This window comes from Octopus sinensis, linkage group LG16 (genome assembly GCF_006345805.1).
Source record: "Octopus sinensis linkage group LG16, ASM634580v1, whole genome shotgun sequence".
In the NCBI taxonomy this organism is placed as follows: Eukaryota; Metazoa; Mollusca; class Cephalopoda; order Octopoda; family Octopodidae; genus Octopus; species Octopus sinensis.
The window spans coordinates 15,357,614-15,379,443 of record NC_043012.1 but is presented as its reverse complement, the minus strand read 5'-3'; the positions used below and the strand labels follow the sequence as shown (position 1 = coordinate 15,379,443).

The window sequence follows — 21,830 nt, the reverse complement described above, 5'->3', positions numbered from 1 at the left end:
ACATGCGCTCATTTCCAAATCAGATCAATGGCAAATGGCTTGATGATAATCAATAACAACAACGACATCAACGACAACGCTTTGGTTTTGTTAAACTTAAATCGATCCAGATCGAACTATGTCAACTTTCCTTTGTTCAATAAACGCTAGGAGAGAAGATTTATATTGATGTTTGGGGCAACATACGTCTATGATGAGGGTTTATGTATATGGTGAGAAATATATTTATTATAAATCTCTGAACGAGATGTAAACAGTAACTGCTCGACCACGTAAATTATACTAGCCGTCTCAATATTGCTAACCACCAAGGGTGGGTGTTACTGTAGCTTGTAGCCCCAGGAGATCATCGTCTCCAGCTGGCTTTAGGCACACTTTCTGTGCCCCCCATCCTTTGCAAATATCATAAGGGCACAGAAAGTGTGCCTAAAGCCAGCTGGAGACGATGATCTCCTGGGGCTAAAAGCTACAGTAACACCCACCCTTGGTGGTTAGCAATATTGAGACGGCTAGTATACTTTACGTTATATTTATTATCTTTTTAACAATAGGGCTGACTCGGGTACAAAGCAAACAGTTTGGGCAAGGAGAAAAACAGTCGGTGTCAGTGACTCCTGTGCTTGGCCATTGACATCGTCGGGAATTGGTCGGGACGTAAAAGAGCCAGTAGAAATATGGCAAAGCATTTTCACACCATAATTACCACCACCACCAATACTACTACTACTATTTCTTCAATAATAATAATAATAATAATAATAATAATAATAATAATATAATAATAATAATAATAATAATAATAATAATGACGACGACGATGATGAAGATGATGATGATGATGATCTATTTTCCACCGGAGCAAAGGATGAGGCGGACAATACAAAAACAGACATAAAGTGTGGGAGTTTACATATTATGAAATGAGAAAAAGAATACATACTGTACTGTACTGTATGTAGATTTAGCCCACAAATAAACTGTAAAGCTAGAAATGTAGTCTATAGTATAAGATGTATAGAGGGACGATGCAATAACAAGACAACGACATACGTAGGGGAAACGGCAAGAAGCATAGGAGACCGGGTAAATGACATTGGAGAGAACTCAAGGAAGGTAAAAGCTCATCGATTCTATACCAACACGCCGAACAGGAACACGGGGGATCAATCAACAACATAGAAATTAAAATACTGTCCACAGATAGAACAGATGCAACAATCAGACAAATTACAGAAGCTACACACATAATAGAAAATAAACCTAGCCTGAATAGAAAAGTAGAATGGAGCACTAACACACACCACAACATATGACGGTAGAGGATCCCGAAAACATAATAAATACACAGATAAATAAACTAATAGAAATAAATAACTAAAAGAATTGCGTCGCCGCATACCGAAGTTCAGAAATAGCAGCCAAAATCTTAGCCATTTCTTCTACTTTAAAAAGGGTCTTCCAGAGAACTCAAAATACTTGAAGTTTAAACACACAGGCATACCGGTTTCGTGAATTAACTAATCATTGCTTTGAATGCACACCGATTAATGAACGGTATCAGGTCTACTAGTCCCTGAGTAAAACTAGTATGTGTAAGGGAGGTAAGTAGTTCTGGATTTGGTGCAATTAGGATAGATATAGATCTGCAATGTAAATGGTGTATGGGATGTATGGGGGTTAGTGGTATTAATTGAAAGGTTAGTAGTGTTCTGTATTATGTTATGTGTTCATATTGAGTTGTGGAAGATATTTATTGATAAAAGTTGCCTCTTTATTCATTCTTTGTTGTACTGAGGTGTTCTGTGAACATTGATAGAAGGGGAAAATTAGGAAATTAGGAATAAGATTCCTAGCACACATTTCTATGTGTTCACTAACCTGTATCTGTCAGTATTGTGGGTGGCGGATTTGTTCTTTGTGGAGAGTGGTTCTTCGACGGAGTGATATTCCTGTTTGGCCAATATAATTATTACCACACCCTAAGCATGTAATGGCATAGATAAGATTTTCCGAGGCACAGGTGAAATTTGATTTGATCTTAGATATTTCACTTTGTGTGGAAAATTTCTGTATGTGATATATTTTTGCTTCGAATTGCTTGTATGTGGGATGTTGCTTGACTTAGTGTTATTTTGTGTTTGTCTTGTGTTCGGTGGGGACCAGTAATTCTGGGTCATGGGATAGTAGTGACTTGTGTGTGGTGTGTTTCTTATTCTAGTGTTATTTTGTGCTGTTATGGGGTGGTTGATGTGTGAAAGCACGTTGTTGGATGTATAAAAAATAGAAAAGATTGAAAAAACTACAGAAGGCTGGTTTTATAAGGTTAACCTTATAAAACAAGCTTTCTGTAGTTTTTTCACTCTTTTCTATTTTTTATAGAAAAGGCATTGGTTGACCTGGGGCTATAGTAGATATATGTCATGCAGTCGGACTGAAGCTGAAACCACATGGCTGTAAAGTGAGCTTCTGAACCCCATGCCCATACCTGTGCCCAAGAAACATTCTAAAAGTCTGCTGATATTTAGTAGGAATACTGTTTACAGAACTGAATATTTTCTTTTTTTACAAAAATAAATGTTGTTCATGAAATTTAAATGTTATTCACAAAAATGATAATCAGTAAAAAAACAAATCAGCAGTTATCACATGATTATTTGTGTTGTTGTTCCCATGCATCTTTTGCTAAATATCCTAAGCAAAACCAACCTGCATGGCAAAGCTGTAAAGTCGTTGATGACCAACTTCTATAGACACTCATAGCATATATAATTTGTTGGTCAGTACTCATCAAGTTTTGGTTCAAAGCCCTTTTAACACTACTAATGTAGTCATCACAGAATCTTGTTAAGACATCATAACGTCCAAGGTTTGCACCTCCAGCAACCCAAACAAGGTTTTTCCATATTATTTCTTTCAAAGGTATTTTCTGAAAATTACATTCTAAGCTGAAAGCCACACTTCTAAAGTCAAATCCTTTTGGAAGACTTAAGCCAAAATTTTCCGTTTTGTTTACTTCATAGCTGAAAAAGACAGAAAAAAACCCCCATTAAATTAGCAAATCTGTTGTAGACAATATTGATCTTCAAAGTATAAAGCCAATTTTCTGTTTAAAATATTAGGTACCTCAAACAAATTACACAGTAAATGCTATGACTTTAGTAGCAAGAGTTCTGCTAACAGAGCCATTTTTGCATGCAACAAAGGGGATTTGGGAAGGTTACTAGAAACTGGCAAAGGACCAGAAAACCCTGTCAAAACTGGAAACTGGAAGTGGGTGAGAGAGAGTTGGCATGCAGTGGAATGCATGGAAGCATCCTTTAATTTCCAGATGGATGTTTGCATGTGTTGCAGTAGGGATTAAGTAATTGGTTATTGTAGGTAACTTTCCTACAGGTGTTGTATACAATAATAAATATATTTTCACCATTTTCAGAAAGACGAATTTGGAATGTAGAATATAGCCTGCACAGTAGAGATAGGTTAGAGAGAAAAGATAAAAGATTTGCCTTATTCCTGTACTTTTTAACATTACTATTTATTTTTTGTTATACTCTTTTTTAAATTTTTGATTTTCAATTCTATAAAACCATTACGAAGTATATTTTATTGGGTTGTCTGGAAAGTTCATGCCGATTTTTAAGGAAAGAAAAAGGTCGATAAATACTTGTCATTACGTTTTTAATCAACCAAATATGAACATTTTGTTGCACAATGCATCTCCATCTTTTCTTTAACTTGAAAATACCCTCTTCCCAGAACTGATGTGGTTTCATGGCAAAGAATTCATCAAGGTATCTTTTTACGTCATCCAAGGAATTGAAATTTTTACCATTAAGACTATTCTGCAGAGACCTGAATAAGTAGAAATCCAAAGGAGCAATATCTGGTGAATATGGAGGGTGGGGTAACACATCCCAGCCGAGCTGCAGCAATTTTTGTCTGGTTCCCAAAGCATCAAGTGCTGAAAATGAACTTTCTTATCTTCCATTTTAAAGGGTTACAGAATTAACACAGGTTATAGGAACATAAACCTTCTTTTATGAAAAGATAGCTTAAACTGTGCTCTAAATGGAGGTGTAGTCAAATCCTATTTTATGGACTCAACCATGTTCTAAAATAAGTCGAAAGATAAGCTGCTATAAATCGGCACGAACTTTCGGACAACCCAATATTTAACCAATATAAATGTAAGTGTATCTCAGCATATATATGGGTTTTTTAGCATATATCACTTAAAGAATTTTGCCGTTATTTCAAATCTATAATTAAGGCAGTGAGCTGGTAGAATTATTTGCATTTCAGATAAAATACTTTTTTCTGAATTCAAATACTACCAGGATTGATAAAATAAGTACCTATTTCTTTACTACCCACATGGGGCTAAACACAGAAGGGACAAACAAGGACAGACAAACGGATAAAGTCGATTATATCGACCCCAGTGCATAACTGGTACTTTTTTAATCGACCCTGAAAGGATGAAAGGCAAAGTTGACCTCGGCGGAATTTGAACTCAGAACGTAGCAGCAGGCGAAATACCGCTAAGCATTTCGCCCGGCATGCTAACGTTTCTGCCAGCTCGCCGCCTTAAATAAAAATGAAAATATAAAATAAGTACCATTTGGGCACTGGGGTCAATGTAATCAACTTATCCCTGCCCATGAAATTGCTGGCCTTGTGTCAAAATTTGAAGCCATTATTTTATATCTATTATATAAAGAAAGGATGCATTCTGTGTCATCATGATGCCAGATTTCGATGCCTTAATCAAGTTGAATGTCAGCTGCCGCACTTTGAAGTTTTATTACTGAACAGTAATTGACCTCCAAACATTCTCTTAATCATTTGACCTCTTCCATCCTGAAATAAGCTTACATTAGCACAGGGCTTAATCTTTGACAGAATTGATTTTCCAGTTAATGGTGTGGCTGGTGGCTTTCTCTTTTCAAGCCTATATATAACTAGAGAGCTTCAGTTTTATGCTTGCTCCAGTCTCAAAAGGAAAAAATATATTTCTTTACTACCCACAAGGAACTAAGCACAGAGTAGACAAACAAGGACAGACAAACGGATTACGTCGATTACATTGACTTCAGTGCATAACTGGTACTTAATTTATCGACCCCGAAAGGAGAAATGTCAAAGTCGACCTCGGCGGAATTTGAACTCGGAACGTAACGACAGACAAAATACGACTACGCATTTCGCCCGGCGTGCTAACGTTTCTGCCAGCTTGCCGCCTAGGGTTGTTAAACCTTGCCTTGAAGTTACCTTCCTTTAAAGCCTTGGTCACTCTAAGAATGCCAAAAGTGTCGAAAATGAATCCCTTCTGGATGCCACCAAGTATGTTTTAAAACGTTAGTCCCCTTCTCAATATGTACAGCAAGAACATCCCTATGAACCCCTTACCGTATACTTACATATCTTATACCCATTGGTTTTATTTTGGTTTTATCTTTGTTCATTTTGTCCTTTTATTTTTGACCTTTTAACCAATTACGACTTTATCAATCAATTACATCTATTGTGCATGAAGCTTATCAACACATATGTAGCTAATTAAATTTGCACATGGGAGGGGAATGTAGATGTGGGCAAGGGTGTAGGGGTGCATATGGTGTGTGTATATATATATATATATATAAAATATGAATTACTTATATTATATTTATCATTCTTTTTATACTTTTTGGAAAAAAAAAGAAAAATTTATATATATTATATTAATTATATATATATTGTTATTTATGTATTGGTTTATGTCTATCACTGTTTGAGTTGCCTAATAGTGGTTTTATCTCTAATTCATATTTTATCTATACAATATGTTACATTACTCGGTAGTCAAGATAAAACTCTGAGTTTCAGATGCCGAAGTGGAAATCCACAACACCATCTCTTCGGTTATCTCCGAAGATAACCGAAGAGATGGTGTTGTGGATTTCCACTTCGGCATCTGAAACTCAGAGTTTTATCTTGACTACCGAGTAATGTAACATATTGTATAGATAAATTTCCTCTATTTACATAATATTGAGGTCTCTTTCTTTCTTTTGTTATCTTACCGTTTTATCAATAATTCATATTTTATATATCTATACTCTGTGTGTGTGTGTGTGTGTGTGTGTGTGTGTGTGTGTGTGCGCGCGCGCGCTTGTGTGTGTGTGTGTATGTGTGTGTGTGTGTGTGTGTGTGTGTGTGTGTGTATGTGTGTGTGTGTGTGCGTGCGTGCATAAATTAAGCTCCTAGCAATTCACTTTAATATCTAAATATGCACACCGTTTGAGCGTGATCGTTACCACGTCGTCTTACTAGCACTTATGCTGGTGGCACGTGAAACATTCGAGCAAGGTCGTCACCAGTGCCGCTGGACTGTCTCCTGTGCAGGTGGGATGTAAAAAGCACCATTTGGGCATGGCCGTTGCCAGTACCACCAAACTGGCCCTCGTGCCAGTGGCACGCAAAAGCACCCACTATACTCTCGGAAAGGTTGGCATTAGGAAGGGCACCCAGCTGTAGAAACTCTGCCAGATCAGATTGGAGTTTGGTTCGCCAGACCTCAGTCAAATCGTCCAACCTATGCTAGCATGGAAAGCAGACGTTAAATGATGATGGTACTTCTTTTAGAGTAATGAACAATTTTGATTTTGTTGCATTAGAGGCAGACAAATTGGTAAAAGCTTCTTAAATCTCGATTATATCCATTTATTATAACTTTTCTATTATTATGACTTCTCTGTAGATTAAATTTGTATCATCTGCAAAATGATAAACTATACTGTGTGATAGAATGTAATTCATTGATATATATATATACTATAAGAAGAGTAAAGGACCAAGGACAGAGCTTTGAGAAACCCCTTAAATAAGTATTTGAATTATAACTAAGTATAGAAATTTATATTAGATATATATAAATATGTAGACAGACATAGGTACTGAATAAATAAAAACAATTATTATTTAAATACATAACACTTACCGAAAATATCCAAAGTCAATCCACATGAAAAAGTTTGTGTGAAAATAATTCTGTTGGATAGACTTTTTGAGTAGCTCATATTTAGCATGCATCACACAAGAATAGTCAGGTATCACAGTGTTTGGATGGAATTTTGGATAATCAGCTTGACTGAAAATTTTAGCAATTCGTGGTTTCAGACTAAATGCCCACAAGTCTGTTCTATTAACGAGGATCAATTTTGTTAAGTTATTTAAACTTGGTGATCGCAGTTTTTTAAACATTGAGAGAATCTCTGGAGAGTCTGTGAAGAAAACTACTGGATTGAGAATCCGAGAATAAACAGAACACCACTTTTTATATACTTTGGGGTTTACATGACTGTTTTCACCCTTTCTAAAGGTGTCTAACTGGAAATAAGCTGTAACTAGTGTCACATTTTCAGAATGTTCAAATGCTTTGAGTTTTTCCTTCATAGACATTGAAACCTGAAACAGAAGAAACTATTGCTGAAGTAAAAATTATTTATATTGCATATAAATTCTAAAACTAAATTTTAATTCCCACTCGTAATAGCTCCACAATGTTACAAACATAGGAAAGGTAGAAATGTCACAAATTTCCTCTAATAATTCTCAAAGCTTCAAACTTCATTCAAAAATTTAGCTGAACAAATAGTATGGACAGTGTAGGAAACTTATTTATACTTATTTAATAAATTCTAAACCTTTCATAAAGAAGTGGAATTTTTTTCACATTCAATTATGTATATATTTTCATTTTTATTTTCCTTTTTTGTAAATTTAGCCATTTACATATAATTGGAGCAGCTACTTGTACACACTTGGGCACTCATCCTCCAGCTGTGACATAAAATTGTAAGTTATTGGAAAAATTTAAATTATGTATTTTACCAAGATATGATTCATGATAAGGTTTGGATTCATTACTCTTACTATGATTTTTATTTACAATATAAGAAACCACATGTGTCTAATGAATCCAGTGGATGTTATATATTAATATAAGTCATATTTTAAGTATGTGTAGTGTACGCTTAGGAAAATTCCCCTCTTTCTGTTATATATACACAAATATGGATGTAGTAAATAACAGCTAACCTTCGGCTGCCCTTTTGGACCCTGTTGTGTCCACTACTCTGATTGGTTAGTATTGGCGCAGTTTGTCTCTTGCTCTCTTGTGCGCCAATATCCAATCCAACCAATCACAGCCTTCTGATAAGGTCACGTGAGACAGTCTCTTCCAAAACTTCCGGTGAGCCGATTGCACAGGATAAAATGCTAACTTCACACCGTCTCGAGGTCTTTGGTTTCAAGACCTCTTAAGGTCTAGCCACTGACCACACAGGACACAGCCAGTTCCAGCGACAACACAACAGTAGCCACATGGAGACGCAGCAACACTCATCCAACAGCATACGGCAGTCTGTTTCTTTGTCGCCTCCGTCTTCTTAACATCGTCAACATCTCTCTACATACACAGCAACAAGCTACCCTCACACAGGTTCTATCGCAGCACTGTTTGTGAATTACTTCACCATGGTTAACAGCAAATACAACCTTCGAGAACTTCCTGTACCAAGTGACCAGCTCTGCATCGTATCCACAACTTCTCGTATGACATGTACTTCAACTGGCTCTGCATTGCAGCCACAACTTATTGTTATAGCACTTCAACTATCGTGTACCTTGACTACGAACTGGAATCTATCATCCTTGTGTCTGAACATTCTTCTAAAGTTATATTATAGACTCTTTCATTGCTCTGTACTTAATGGACACACATACACTTTGTATACCTGACAGCCTGTCTATTATTATGTATATATAACACATATACACACATTTTAACATATAAATAAAATCTCTTAAACATTCTACCCGGTTGTATCTCTCTTTTCCTTCTGGCGCTTGTACTCATTCATACTTTTCGCATTTATTGTAATCGACCGTGTGGTGTACTAAAGGAGCCCATTCTCATCACCTCTCCTTCACACGGTCGTTTACACATGCATCCATCAATGTCCAATGACCTATTCAACAGGTAAACTAATGTTAGCTTCTCGGCTATTCTGTGTCTATAAAATAACTGAAAAGTTAACATATTAGTTTATGCATTCAAAAGGCATCAGTTGGGCTGGATACATGTGTCTCACTTCACCTAGATGTGAAGAAAGAGAGGAGTCAGGTCATTTGATACCTATTACAGAATGTTAGTCATGATAGATGGTGTCTTATCCAGCAAATAAGTTGATGCCAAAAGCAAAAGCTAAACACCAACTTTGTGAGCCACAGGCACATCTCAATGACATTTACCATTTGTGTCTGAGATACTCAACCCTCTTGCAATTCAATCTCAACATCCATGTCAGTAATGTCCAGTTACTGCAGATCATCTAGAAAAGACACAAGCAAACAAGATGCATTCACACTAAATTTTCAATGATTTGTAAAGGAAGAATATTTTTCAAGATAAAACATTTTCTCCTTTCAGATATGTTACATTTGTTTCCCCACAAAATAAACACTAAGATTACTGACCACATCTTCTCTTGGCTGCATATATAAATATTTTGGGTTCAATTCAGTTTTGAAGCAGGAAGTCCTGACTAATGGAAAGTATAAGAAATAATAATAATTAGAGAGAAATTATAACAGTAGACTGTTCAAATTTTGCAATATAATATCAATATCTGTATATATAAAAGGCAGGATGTGTGTGTGTGTGTGTGTGTGTGTACATGAATGTAGTTTATGCACGTCCACAAATTAGCACGCATGTCGCTCCAATTTTAGGAGGACATTCGTCACCATTCTACCTCGGTTTTGTCAACTTATTTTTTCTCAAGTCACCTGCAGATAGCGGTAAAATCTATTTTCAACCATAACTTTTACCAATTTCGAAGTTTGCTAACATGCGTTAAGTCACTTCTTGCCATAGCCTAGTTTGTAATATAAATATTTGAGTCAGTAAAGAGCTTGATCTCCAGTGGAAGGGTTGACAGTACTTATTCTTAACTGCTCTGGCAGTTCTCTGACAAATGATATTTAACTTACTTTAAAAAGCCAAATCTACCGTGCTATATATATCATAATCACTACCATCAACATTTAATGCCTGTTTCCCATAATGGCATGGGCTGAACGGCTTGACAGGAACTGGCAAGGCTAGGGGCTGCACCAAGTTACATAGTCTGTTTTGGCTTGGTTTCTACAGCTGGATGTCCTTTCCTGATGCCAACTACTTCACAAAATGTACAGGCTGCTTTTTACGTGGCACCATCACTAGAGCTTTTTATGTGACACCGGTGCCCACACCAATGCTTTTTACGTAACAAGCAAAAGATCAAAAAGAGACAGAAGCTCCCTCAACTCAATAAGTTGATTTATTTAGCCCTAGGTCAGAATACTTAATAAACAGCACATTTTTGGCTGAGGTTCTATTTTTTTTTTTTTTTTTTTTAGCCATAATAATTTGAAGACTAAATAATATTGTAGCATGAGATTTTATTGCTATTTCTAGCAGACTGACCAACCATACTGAGGTTGTCACCGTCAATGAGATTGGTAGCACTGAGATTTTAGTTGCAGATCAAGAGATTCCATTTCTTTGAGTCTGCCAATATTGGGTCAGTCTTTAATTCCTCTTTGCTTACCTTACATTTCTCCACTCCCAGTATTATATCTAAATCCTTCATCGCAATAAAAGGTTGAGGGTCAGTATTTCAATCAGCGTGAGTGTGTGTGTGTGTGTGTGTGTGTGTGGTGTGTGTGTGTGTCTGTGTGTGTGTGTGTGTGTAAGTTATTGTGTGTCTTTTCTACAACAAAAATAAAGGTTTCTCTTCTTGTTTACCTGCAGAAACGCATTTCTTTCCCAGTTTTCCAACCCCAGACTTTGTATTTTGTGTTTGTTTATTTATTTGCCTTTGTTTTTTTTCTTTCCAATTTGTTGTATTCATTTTTGTTGTGTAATAGTTGTTGTTGCTATTGCTTTTGTTGCTGTTTCTTCTTCTTCTTCTTCTTCTTCTTCTTCTTCTTCTTCTTCTTCTTCTCTTCTTCTTCTTCCAATCAGGACTCACGCCATTAGCCGCAAAGAATAATCTCTAATTCGAGCCTACTCTAAGCTACTAAGAATGCGTGTGGCAACTTGAAGATCCACCCACCACACGCGATAGACTGGCGGTTGCACGGGTGCGAAAGCTACGTTGTTATCTTCATTCCGTAAACGGTGGCTTTTAACGTGTGGAGAGCTGAACCATCCTGGGGTATAGAGGATATGGTCTGAAAGTTTACCACACCATAGTTCCTCTGCTTTGTGGCAGAAGTAGGGAGAAAGAGTGAGAGAAAGTTGTGGGGAAAGAGTACAGCAGTGTTCACCACCACCCCACCACCCACCACCCACCAGAGCCTCGTGGAGCTTAGATGTCTTTGCTCAATAAACACTCACGATGCCCAGTCTGGGAATCGAAACCACGTTCTTACAACTGCAAGTCCGCTGCCCTAACCACTGAGCCATTGCACCTCCACTGTTGCTGTTGCTGCTGCTATTGTGGCTGTTACAGCTGCTGTTTGCTGTACCTGTCTCACTACATTCAACTGTGATGGTAATAATTATATATTTTACAATTATCCTTCTGAATGTTACCACAGGGGCAAAACATGCCCAGACACAAAACATATAATTATATCAATTACAAACACAATACAATATATAAATTACAAAATATAATAGTTTCTAATATAGACACAAAGCCTGAAATTTGGGGGAGAAAGGGAGTCAATCTAATCAAGCCCAATCTTCTACTGGTGCTTTATTGCAAAGGCACTTGGCTCAGTGGTTATAGCATCAGGCTTGCAATCATGAAGTAGTGAGTTCGTTTCCAGGACCAGGCTGTGTGCTGTGTTCTTGAGCAAGATACTTTATTTCATGTTGCTCCAGTTCACTTACCTGTAGAAATGAGCTGCGACATCACTGGTACCAAGCTGTATCAGCCTTTGCCTTTCCCTTGGACAACATTGGTGGCATGGAGAGGGGAAACTGGTATGCATGGGCGACTGCTGGTCTCCCATAAACAAGCTTGTCCAGACTTGTGCCTTGGAGGGGAACTTTCTAGATGCAATCTCATGGTTATTCATGACCAAAGGGGGTGTTTACCCTTTGTTTTATCAACCACCAAAAGATGATAGGATTAGAACTCAGAACATAAAGAGCTGTTTCTCATTCGCCTACAAAGCATTTCTTATGATACTTTAATGATTCTGTCAATCCCCTGCCATAAATTACAAAATACAATAGCATGTAAAATACAAAATATAAAATCATTAGCCTTAACACTTTCGCATTTAACCTGGCCATATACAGCTCAAATATTCGACCTGTTTTATATTATAACTGATCAGATCCATCCCCTCACAACTACCCTTCAATGTCAATTTAAAGATATACAAACAAAGCATTGTAATCTTGAAGCTACAAGATAATGCATGATTCAATCAAAACAATGTGAATGGAGGGGGTATCAATGAAGGGAGAAGGTGGTTAGGAGTGAAGAGAGGAAGTAGGTGTCAGATGAAGAGAGGAGATGAGGGGAGTCGGATGAAGAGGGGGGTTGAGTCCATATGGTGCAAAGGAACGATGAGAGAGGATTAATTCTTGTTCACGGCGAAGGCGGGAGTCTGGATGGCTTATGTGCAAAGACAATCCAAACACAGACAGGTGTTGTAATGAATGACTGGCAGAGTGAAAATGGCACAAGACCAGGGTGTCATTGCCGAGTCTAATGACTCGGGGGTGCTCCGTGAACAAGTTAGCCAAGTGGCATCCCGTTTGACTGATGTACAGAGGATAGAAAGAGCAGATGTAGTAAATGATGTTGCTACAAGTGCAGGTAAAGGAGTCAGTGATATGATAGGGACGATGATGGGTGCCTGTGATGATGGTGATGTTGGAGAGGTAGGGGCAAGTGTGCCAGCGTTGGCGGGAGCAGAGGAACGAGCTAGTGGTGAGAGGATATCCACGAAGGATGAAGTAGCGAGCCATGAGTTGAGACTGAGTCTCAAAGTCATGGTTGTCACTGCAGAGCCTGCGCAGACGGAGGAATTGGGAGTAGTGGATGGAGAATTTGGTGTGGGTAGGATGGGAGGAGGAGAAGTTGCGGTATGAGTGTGAGCCAGTGTATTTGTAGTGGATAGAAGTAGTGAAAGCAGAGTTGTGTATATTGACCGAAATGTCGAGAAAGGCGACGGAAGTGTTGGAAATAGTGCAGGAGAATTCAAGTGCAGGATGGAAGGATTGGACAAAGGAGAGGAAGGAGTCTAGTTGTTCACGGGAGAGCTAGGTAGCACCGATAGCCATCAGTATAACGACCGTATAGTTCGAGAGTGGGACCAGTGAATCTTGGAAATATTTGGGCGTCAATGTAGCCAACGAACAGGTTTGCATAGTTGGGGCCCATACTTGTTCCCATGGCCACACCCGAGACCTCTTGGTAATCCGCCCCCGCGAATGAGAAACAGTTGAGGGAGAAAACAAGTTCGGCCAGACAAAGAAGTGTGGACATGTCAGGTTAGAGGTTGGGTCGAAGGTCTAGGAAGTGTTTGAGGGCAAGAAGCCCTTCGTGGTGTGGGATCAATGCATATAGACTCTTGTTATAAAGAGTGAATAGAAGTTTAGAGGGGCCAGGAGGGAAGGAGAAAGAGTTGAAAAGACGAAGAGCATGGTTAGTGTCGTGGATGTGTGAGGGGAGGGAAGCCACTATGGGGCAAGAACACGTTCAAGGTATTTTGAGATCAGTTCCGTGGGACAGTTACAGGCGAAGACGATTGGGCGGCCAGAGTTGTTGGGTTTGTGGATTTTGGGAAGGAAGTAAATGGTGCGGATGCGAGAAGTGAGGAAAATGAGGTTGGGGGCGGTGGGAGTGAGACGGGAGGATGAGATGAGGTCATGGATAGTGGAGGACACAGTCTGTTGATAGCTAAGCGTGGGGTTGGAAGGCAGAGGAGGAGGTGTCTTGAAGTTGGCAGAGAGCTTCAGCCTTGTAGAGGTCTGCGCGCCACACCACCATGGCTCCGCCCTCGTCTGCTTATTTTATGATAATGTCTTTGCGGCTTTGAGACATCAAATGGTCGAGAGTTCGACTAGGGATATGTTCAAATGTCTTGGGACGCCTGCGAAAGTTAAACCAGTCCACAACACGTTGACAGATGCCCGCAAAAAGTATCGACTGCTTGGAACTGGTCAGGAGCCGGCGCCCAGTGGGATGGTCGGCGGCCCAGGTCAGAGAAGCAGTCGTCTTCGTTAGATGCAGGGTATTGTGGAATAGTGCATATAACCTGACACGGCGCACAGAATACAAAATGTACCGTCTCCGCTTTTCTTTTAAACATTCAACTTTGGAAAGAAGTTTTTGATGAAATGTAGTTCTGAACATTCGTAGAGAGGAGCTACGTTTGGAATAAAAAATGCAAATTTTCCGCTTTACCTTCAAACATTCAATTTTAGAGAGAATCCCTTGAGGAAGTGTGTGTGTGTGTGTGTGTGTGTGTGTGTGTGTGTGTGTGTGTGTGTGTGTGTGTGTGTGTGTGAACATGTCCATGTTTATACTGTGTAACTTCGATGCTTTGCATTGAAAAACAAAATCACACTTCTTTTCAATTTCATGTTTTGCATTAGAGAACATTAGTATAACACTTACAAACTAATTCTTTCAATATTTCCCAGTAGCTGATACGTTGCGTTGAGACGGTCTTATATATATATATATATATATATATATATATATATATAATCAAAATAAGTAACAAGGATATCCAGAGATAATGCAGTACGATCGCTTCAAGTTACTCCATTTAATTGAACAATGCAATCATTACATCATGCATTTAAATTGATGTAATGATTGCATTGTTCAATTAAATGGAGTCGCTTGAAACGATCGTACTGCATTTCCTTTGGATATCCTGTTGCTCATTTTGATTTTAATCACCGTACTTTGAAACTGTATGGATAATACCGTACTAAATTCTGATGCCTCAACTTAAGTACCTAATTCATCTGAATCTATATATATATATATATATATATATATATCCGGTATTGCAGATAAAGACTGTCTAGCGGTTTTTTTAAGACTGCCATGTCCACACATCGCAGATCCATGGTGTTCCGTGATAGGTCATTAAAAGTTGTGGTCCCTTGAATCCCAAGCTATTAAAATATTGGGTTCGTATCCTCGATGGCGAAGATGAGACCTTTGGTTCTGAGAAGTGCTGTCAAGTTCGTGGTTTGTTGTAGCTTTCGATTCCAAAATTTGGAACTAGATCCTCCATTATTTTCCATATGTATAGCACTGCATATCTCTCCCGTCTCCTTTCCAGGGAGTAGAGTCCTGGTTCTTTTAACCTCTCGCTGTAGCCCATGTGTTTTACTGAGTCTGTCTTCTTTGTGTAGTGGTGCAGGATAGCCTCTAGTTGCGCAATTAGTTTTGCACTCTGCGATGACCACAATTAGAAGTAGTTGTTCAGACGACTGAGAAAAACGTTTCTTCAAAGCAGTAGCAGTGTGTGTCTCTTCCTGATCCCGAAAGATCTCAGGATCCAACCTGCCAGCATAGTAGTGCCATCTGAGCAATGTGCACATGGAAAGTTGCATCGTTGCTCATGTGGATCTCCAGATCGCGCACCGACTCTAACTCTGGAACTACATGGTCTGCTGGTCCCGTGTACTTCAGTTGTAGTTTATTTGTGGGCTGATAACGGAGTGCTTGAAATTTTGAGGCATTGAACTGCATATTACTCTCCTCAACCACTTATATATTGCGTTCGGGCCAGTCTGCAGTCTTAGGATCCTTGACCACCTGCGATGCTTTTGTATCATCAGTGTAGCTGGTGAGTGTGGCTGACCCTATGGCCGAGAGCATATCCGAGCGAGCAACCAAACAGCAGTAGTCCCAGCACTGTTCCCTGAGGGACTCCACGGAGGATTCGTGTCACTTCAGAAAGAGCACCATTTGCTATGACAGCCGACTTCTGCCCTTCAGGAAATCATGCAGCGACTCTCCCAGTCTACCAGCGATACAGAAGTCACGCAATATTTGATATATCATCCCATTATTGACTTTGTCAAAGGCCTTGGCAAAAGTCAAGATATATCACATCCACATCTGAATGGTTGAGCTGTTGTTTTAGTATCCAGTCGAAGTGTTGTAAAAGCTGTGTTAGGCAGCTCCTTCCAGGACGGAAGCCATGTCCTGGTATGAGAGATTGTTGGAGGTTGTTGAGAGAGGTTTTTGGAGGTTGGCGAGAGAGGTTGTCGTTCACAGAAAAACTATTGTTTTACCATGAGAAAAGCACTGTTGAAGTGTTAAGTGAAATTTGGCAATCAAGGATCAAATTCACGCTATGCCTGCATGAAGCCACTACAAATACGCTGTGGAAAAAAATTATCTACTGTCATGGAGAAAGTGCAACTGTAAAAATGCAAAATTATCAGAGTAATGGGCATTCAAAAGAGTATGTATGTATAGAAATGTATGAATGTTGAAGATTCAAATTAAGGAAGTGCAATAATGTTTGGCAGTTCAAAACTGTGAGTAGTGAAAGGCAGAATTAGGTCGGCTAATCTTGAGAATCAAATATTGATCGCTTCACTAAAAACTGCAGGTGGTATGGGCTATTTCCTTTGTGTTGTTTAAATAAAATATTAGTAATATGTAGTAGATAGGAGGATCCATTGGATGGGCCCTATTATTGATTTTTTTTTTCAATAATCTAAGTATGTCACGAGGTTTCCAGACATGAGTTTTACTCACGTGTCAAATAAAGTAAAGAGGTGATATGGTCTGCAAAAATTAGTAACTGGACACACAAAAATCAATATACAAAGTAATCGAACATAAACAAGGAAATTGATTATTTCCCTGGAGTTTTTTATAAAAATATTGTTCAGATGGTATGGGTTATTTCCCTTGGGTGATTAAAAAATAGTTATATGAGGTAGATATAAAGGTCTCTTCAACAATCTAAGTATGTCACGAGGTTTCCAGACATGAGTTCTACTCACATGTCAAGTTTCATCAAAATCAATAAAACGATGTATGAGTTAGATAACAATGCCACAAACAAACACACACCGGCTTTTCCACATGTAGCAGATAGATAGATAGATAGATAGATAGATAGATAGATAGATAGATAGATAGATATAGATAGATAGATAGATAGATAGATAGATAGATAGATGGTAGATGGATGGATGGATGGATGGATGGATGGATGGGTGGGTTTTTTGGTGGGTGGGTGGGTGGATGGATGGATGGATGGATGGATAGATAGATAGATAGATAGATAGATAGATAGATAGATAGATAGATAGATAGATAGATAGATAGATAGATAGATATTCTTGCTTTTGAGTCTTTTTTGAAATATCTTTTTATTTTGTGTTCTATGAACTCTATCTTATACAATTTTAGGAAAATACATTTAATTTTAAGTTTTTAAAATTTGCCCCTAAAATTCTTAAAGTTTGAGATTTTTTGCAGTTTTCTTTTAATATGCATTTTTAAATGTACACATAATGAATATGTCATTTGTTACACATAATTTCAAATTTTTTAATTTAAGCAAAATTTCATGCATCCATGTAGCTAAAAAGATGAGTGAGTTCACATGCACACGTACATGTGCGCATGTATGTGCATACAAAGTTTTGTTTCAATTTCAAAAGTTGATTTGAAATTATGAAAAGAGACAAATGACATATTTGTAATATCCACTTTTAAAATGTAAATTTTTATAAGAAATGCAATTAAATCTCAAACTTTAAGGATTGGGGAGGGGAGTTAAAAATAATTCTTGGGGGTCTTTTTTTTTTGTAAAATTGTACCAGATAGAATTAGTCAAAACACAAAATTGGAAAAAATCTGGAAAAAAACAAAAAAAGGGAATGATGGGTCTTAAAAGCTGTGTTTCTATTTGAACTTCACTCTTTTATTTTACTAGTTTTAACACACTCACCAATCTGATTTCCACTCATTTACTTATTTATAGTAAAAATAGATAAAGAAATAAGTAAATAAATGAGAGAAAATCAGACCAGTGAGTGTGTTAAATTAATAAGGCACTAAAAGAGAATGATCCAATCTGATCTGGCAGAGTTTCTACAGCTGGATACCCTTCCTAATGCCAACCACTCCGAGAGTGTAGTGGGTGCTTTTAGTCACTATACAGCTGCCATGCTGGGGGTGCTGCCTTGAAGGTATCTGATCAATCAAATTAATCCTAGTATTTAATTTGTTGAGTCTGATACTTATTTTTTCCAATCTAAGTTACAGGGCACAAACACAGACACATATACAGATGTAAACACAATGTACATTTTGTTCGAGCATCTGGACCTCATTGGATGTGGCTCTTACATTAAGCAAATTTGCCCACCCCTGTTCTATAATATGTATTACTATTTTCAGTTTTCCTGCCTTAGATAAACAATAATGAAATGTAAGGACAACTTACTTTGCCACAATGTTATTATAATAACAATAAGTATTGTAACTGCAACATGGTGTCTCTGTAAACGCAAGCCATATTTGGAATGCCAACATTTTAAAATCCGCATTGCACTGTATCTCTTTAGGCTAGAAATATCAAACCAGATAACATTTAACTTGTCAAGTTCAGATATTATTTTTACTAAGTTCATAGTAGGTTATCAAATACGTCAGTAGGTCAAAGTTTAACATAGCAATTTAATAATGAAATGAAACCAATCATCATCATCATTTAACGTCCGCTTTCCATGGGTTGGACGATTTGACTGAGGACTGGCGAACCCGATGAGAGAAAGGTTAGGCATAAGAGGCATCAGATGTGGTGTGCAAGAGAGATGACTGTGCTGGTATGGTCACGTGATGCATGTGGACAAGGACAGGTGTGTAAAGAAGTGCCGATCGCTAACTGTGCAGGGGACCTGTGGTAGAGGTAGACCCAGGAAGACATGGAATGAGGCGGTGAAGCATGACCTTCGAACTTTGAACCTCACAGAGCCAATGACTAATGACCGAGTCCTTTGGCGATGTGCAATGCTTAAGAGGAACCATGAAGCCAAGTGCACTTGTACTGGTGGCACGTAAAAAAATCAACTTTTGAATGTCGGGCCTCATGGAGACAAAGTGGCTGAGTACCTTTCGGGCGTTGGGCCTGACAGAGGCAAAGTGACTGGTTTCCTTTCGAGCGAGTTCCTTTGCCTCATGGAGGCAAAGTGGTTGAGACCCTTTCCAGTGTTTGGGCCTCATGGAGGCCTTTGGCATTATCTCGTGCTTGAGACGAAGACCCATCAAGCTGATCAAAATCGCAGCCGTGACAAATACTGGTGTCACGCAAACGGCACCCGTACCGGTGGCACGTAAAAGCACCCCTTACAATCCCGGGGGTTTGGCGTTAGGAAGGGTGTCCAGCCGTAGAAAACCATGCCAAATCAGACTGGAGTCTGGTGCAGCTTTCCAGCATGCCAGGCCAGTCAAACCGTCCAACCCATGCCAGCATGGACAATGGACGTTAAATGATGATGATGATGATGATGGTGGTGATGATTAAACACGATATATGTTTTTATGTACTACTATTGGCTTCATATGCTGAGAACAAGCCAGACAGTGTTTTATAACATGTCTGGTGACCTAGTAGTACAATATTCAGACACTACCCACATAGCATAGGACGAGAGAAAAGGCGAGAAGGAAGTACATATTAAAAGGGAGGGTTGAAAACAGGGAAAAGAATAGGAAATTAGAAAGAAGCAAAAGACAGATAATAGTTATTTCCCTTAAACCGTAAATTTAAAAAAATTTTATTTTCCTTTCTTAAGATGCTCCTATCATTTCCAAACGCATCGTGAAAAATAATTTTTTAATCCCTGTAAAAACGGGGAAATTTCAACGTGTGTGTGTGTGCTACCTATTGCTGACGTTCGCCTATATATATAATATACATAAATATATATTTATGTATATATAAACAAATAATAATGCATATATGTAAATATATATATATATATATATATATATATATAGAAAATAGTAAAAAGTGAAAAGACTACAGAAGGCTTGTTTTAAAAGGTTAAAAAATATATATTTGAGTCAATATGTCTGAAGAATATTATAAATTTTTTTCTTACAATGACATAAGTTTGAAAGCTCACTAAACAATACATGTAAGTTTTTGGAAACGTGTTAGGGGGTGGTGGGAAATAAACTTCTAGACCCCTCCCTTTCTTTAAAATCCGCGACCTGTTCACTGACAAAAAACGGATTTTTGTCAGTGAACATATCGCGGATTTTAGCGACGAAAATATTTTGACAAATTAAACTTAAATGTTGAAGTGAATCGAACGACTTTTGTGTGTTTCTTAAATGGCTTACAAACACCTTCCTCGCTGCAATTATATATATATAATATATATATATATATATACAAATAATACGTACATGTGCGCGCAGAATCACACATACACGCAAAATGCATTAGTTATTACTATTGTTTATGATTACATTATTTCCGTTAACGTTTAAAACAAAGTGAAATATGCCAAATAAAATACATTTTACACAATATTGATTATTAGCGTGCATTTGCTGGCCTTCACTGCAGTTTGTTAGGGTGTGCCCGTCTATCTTATAAGTTTGAAAGCTCACTAAACAATACATGTAAGTTTTTGGAAACGTGTTAGAAATAAACTTCTAGACCCCTCCCTTTCTTTAAAGAGAGGAAAGATATAAAGTACTTAATGTCTTCCTATAGTTCGGTTCTGATAAAGCGAGGTGCAATAAGAAAAACTTTCACTTGGTCCGCAGGCCAATCGCTAGATTTTGGTGCCTGGGGGTGTTTCAAAATATTCTGGGTGGGCACTGATTTGTAATAATGTTAAAGTGGAGTAAATCTGAAGGTGTACTATTGAATAGTGAGGGGGCAATGCTGTCCAGTACACCATATTAGTGAGGGGCATGTTTATCATATTGCTTTTATTACAGAAAGGAGAGTAAAATAAAAATTAGTTTAAAGTTACAATGGCGGGCGAGTGATTCATTACGCTCGGTGCTGACACGCTTCTAGGGAGCAGATTGGGGAGGAAACTTTTTCTTCTTTTTATAGAAACATATATTTCTATGACCAAAGCAACAAATTTCGCAATAACTGTCAGTGAAAACACTTACTTGTAATTACTGAAAAATTCTTGAAAATAGTAAAATTTGCTTATTTTTCTTATCTTACCTGATTATCGACAGTATTCCAGCAGTGCGCAAATAACTGCTGTGAGAATAGTAAACGGCTGCATCGTGATATAATACTGAGTTTGTTTATTTACATATTAATTATTTGACCTATAGGCGTAGGAGTGACTGTGAGGTAAGTAGCTTGCTTACCAACCACATGGTTCCGGGTTCAGTCCCGCTGTGTGGCACCTTGGGCAAGTGTTTTCTACTAGTGCCTCGGGCTGACCAAAGCCTTGTGAGTGAATTTGGTTGACGGAAACTGAAAGAAGCCCGTCGTATATATGTATATATATATATATAGATATATATATATATATATATATATATATATATATATATATATATCTATATATATGTATGTGTGCTTATATGTTTGTGTGTCTGTGTTTGTACCCTCAACATCGTTTGACAACCGATGCTTGTGTGTTTACGTGCAAAAAAACACCGATAGAATAAGTACAAGCCTCGGGCCGACCAAAGCCTTATGAGTTGATTTGGTAGACGGAAAATGAAAAGAAGGCCGTCGTATATATATATATATAAATAACTTAGAAGTTCGGCAAAAGAGACCGATAGAAT

At 38.0% G+C, this 21,830-nt stretch overlaps 1 protein-coding gene across 1 annotated transcript; it reads right to left on the bottom strand.

The window, feature by feature from the left end:
* Positions 1 to 1,928: 1,928 nt before the first annotated feature.
* LOC115220539 lies at positions 1,929 to 21,311 on the bottom strand. The gene is made up of 5 exons (XM_029790683.2): positions 21,250 to 21,311; positions 18,496 to 18,617; positions 9,523 to 9,590; positions 6,983 to 7,449; positions 1,929 to 3,020 (listed from the first exon to the last, which is right to left on the bottom strand). The coding sequence occupies exons 2-5, from the start codon at positions 18,596 to 18,598 to the stop codon at positions 2,651 to 2,653; spliced, it is 1,008 nt and encodes a 335-aa protein (XP_029646543.1). The 5' UTR covers positions 18,599 to 18,617; positions 21,250 to 21,311; the 3' UTR covers positions 1,929 to 2,650.
* Between the last annotated feature and the right edge of the window lie 519 nt (positions 21,312 to 21,830).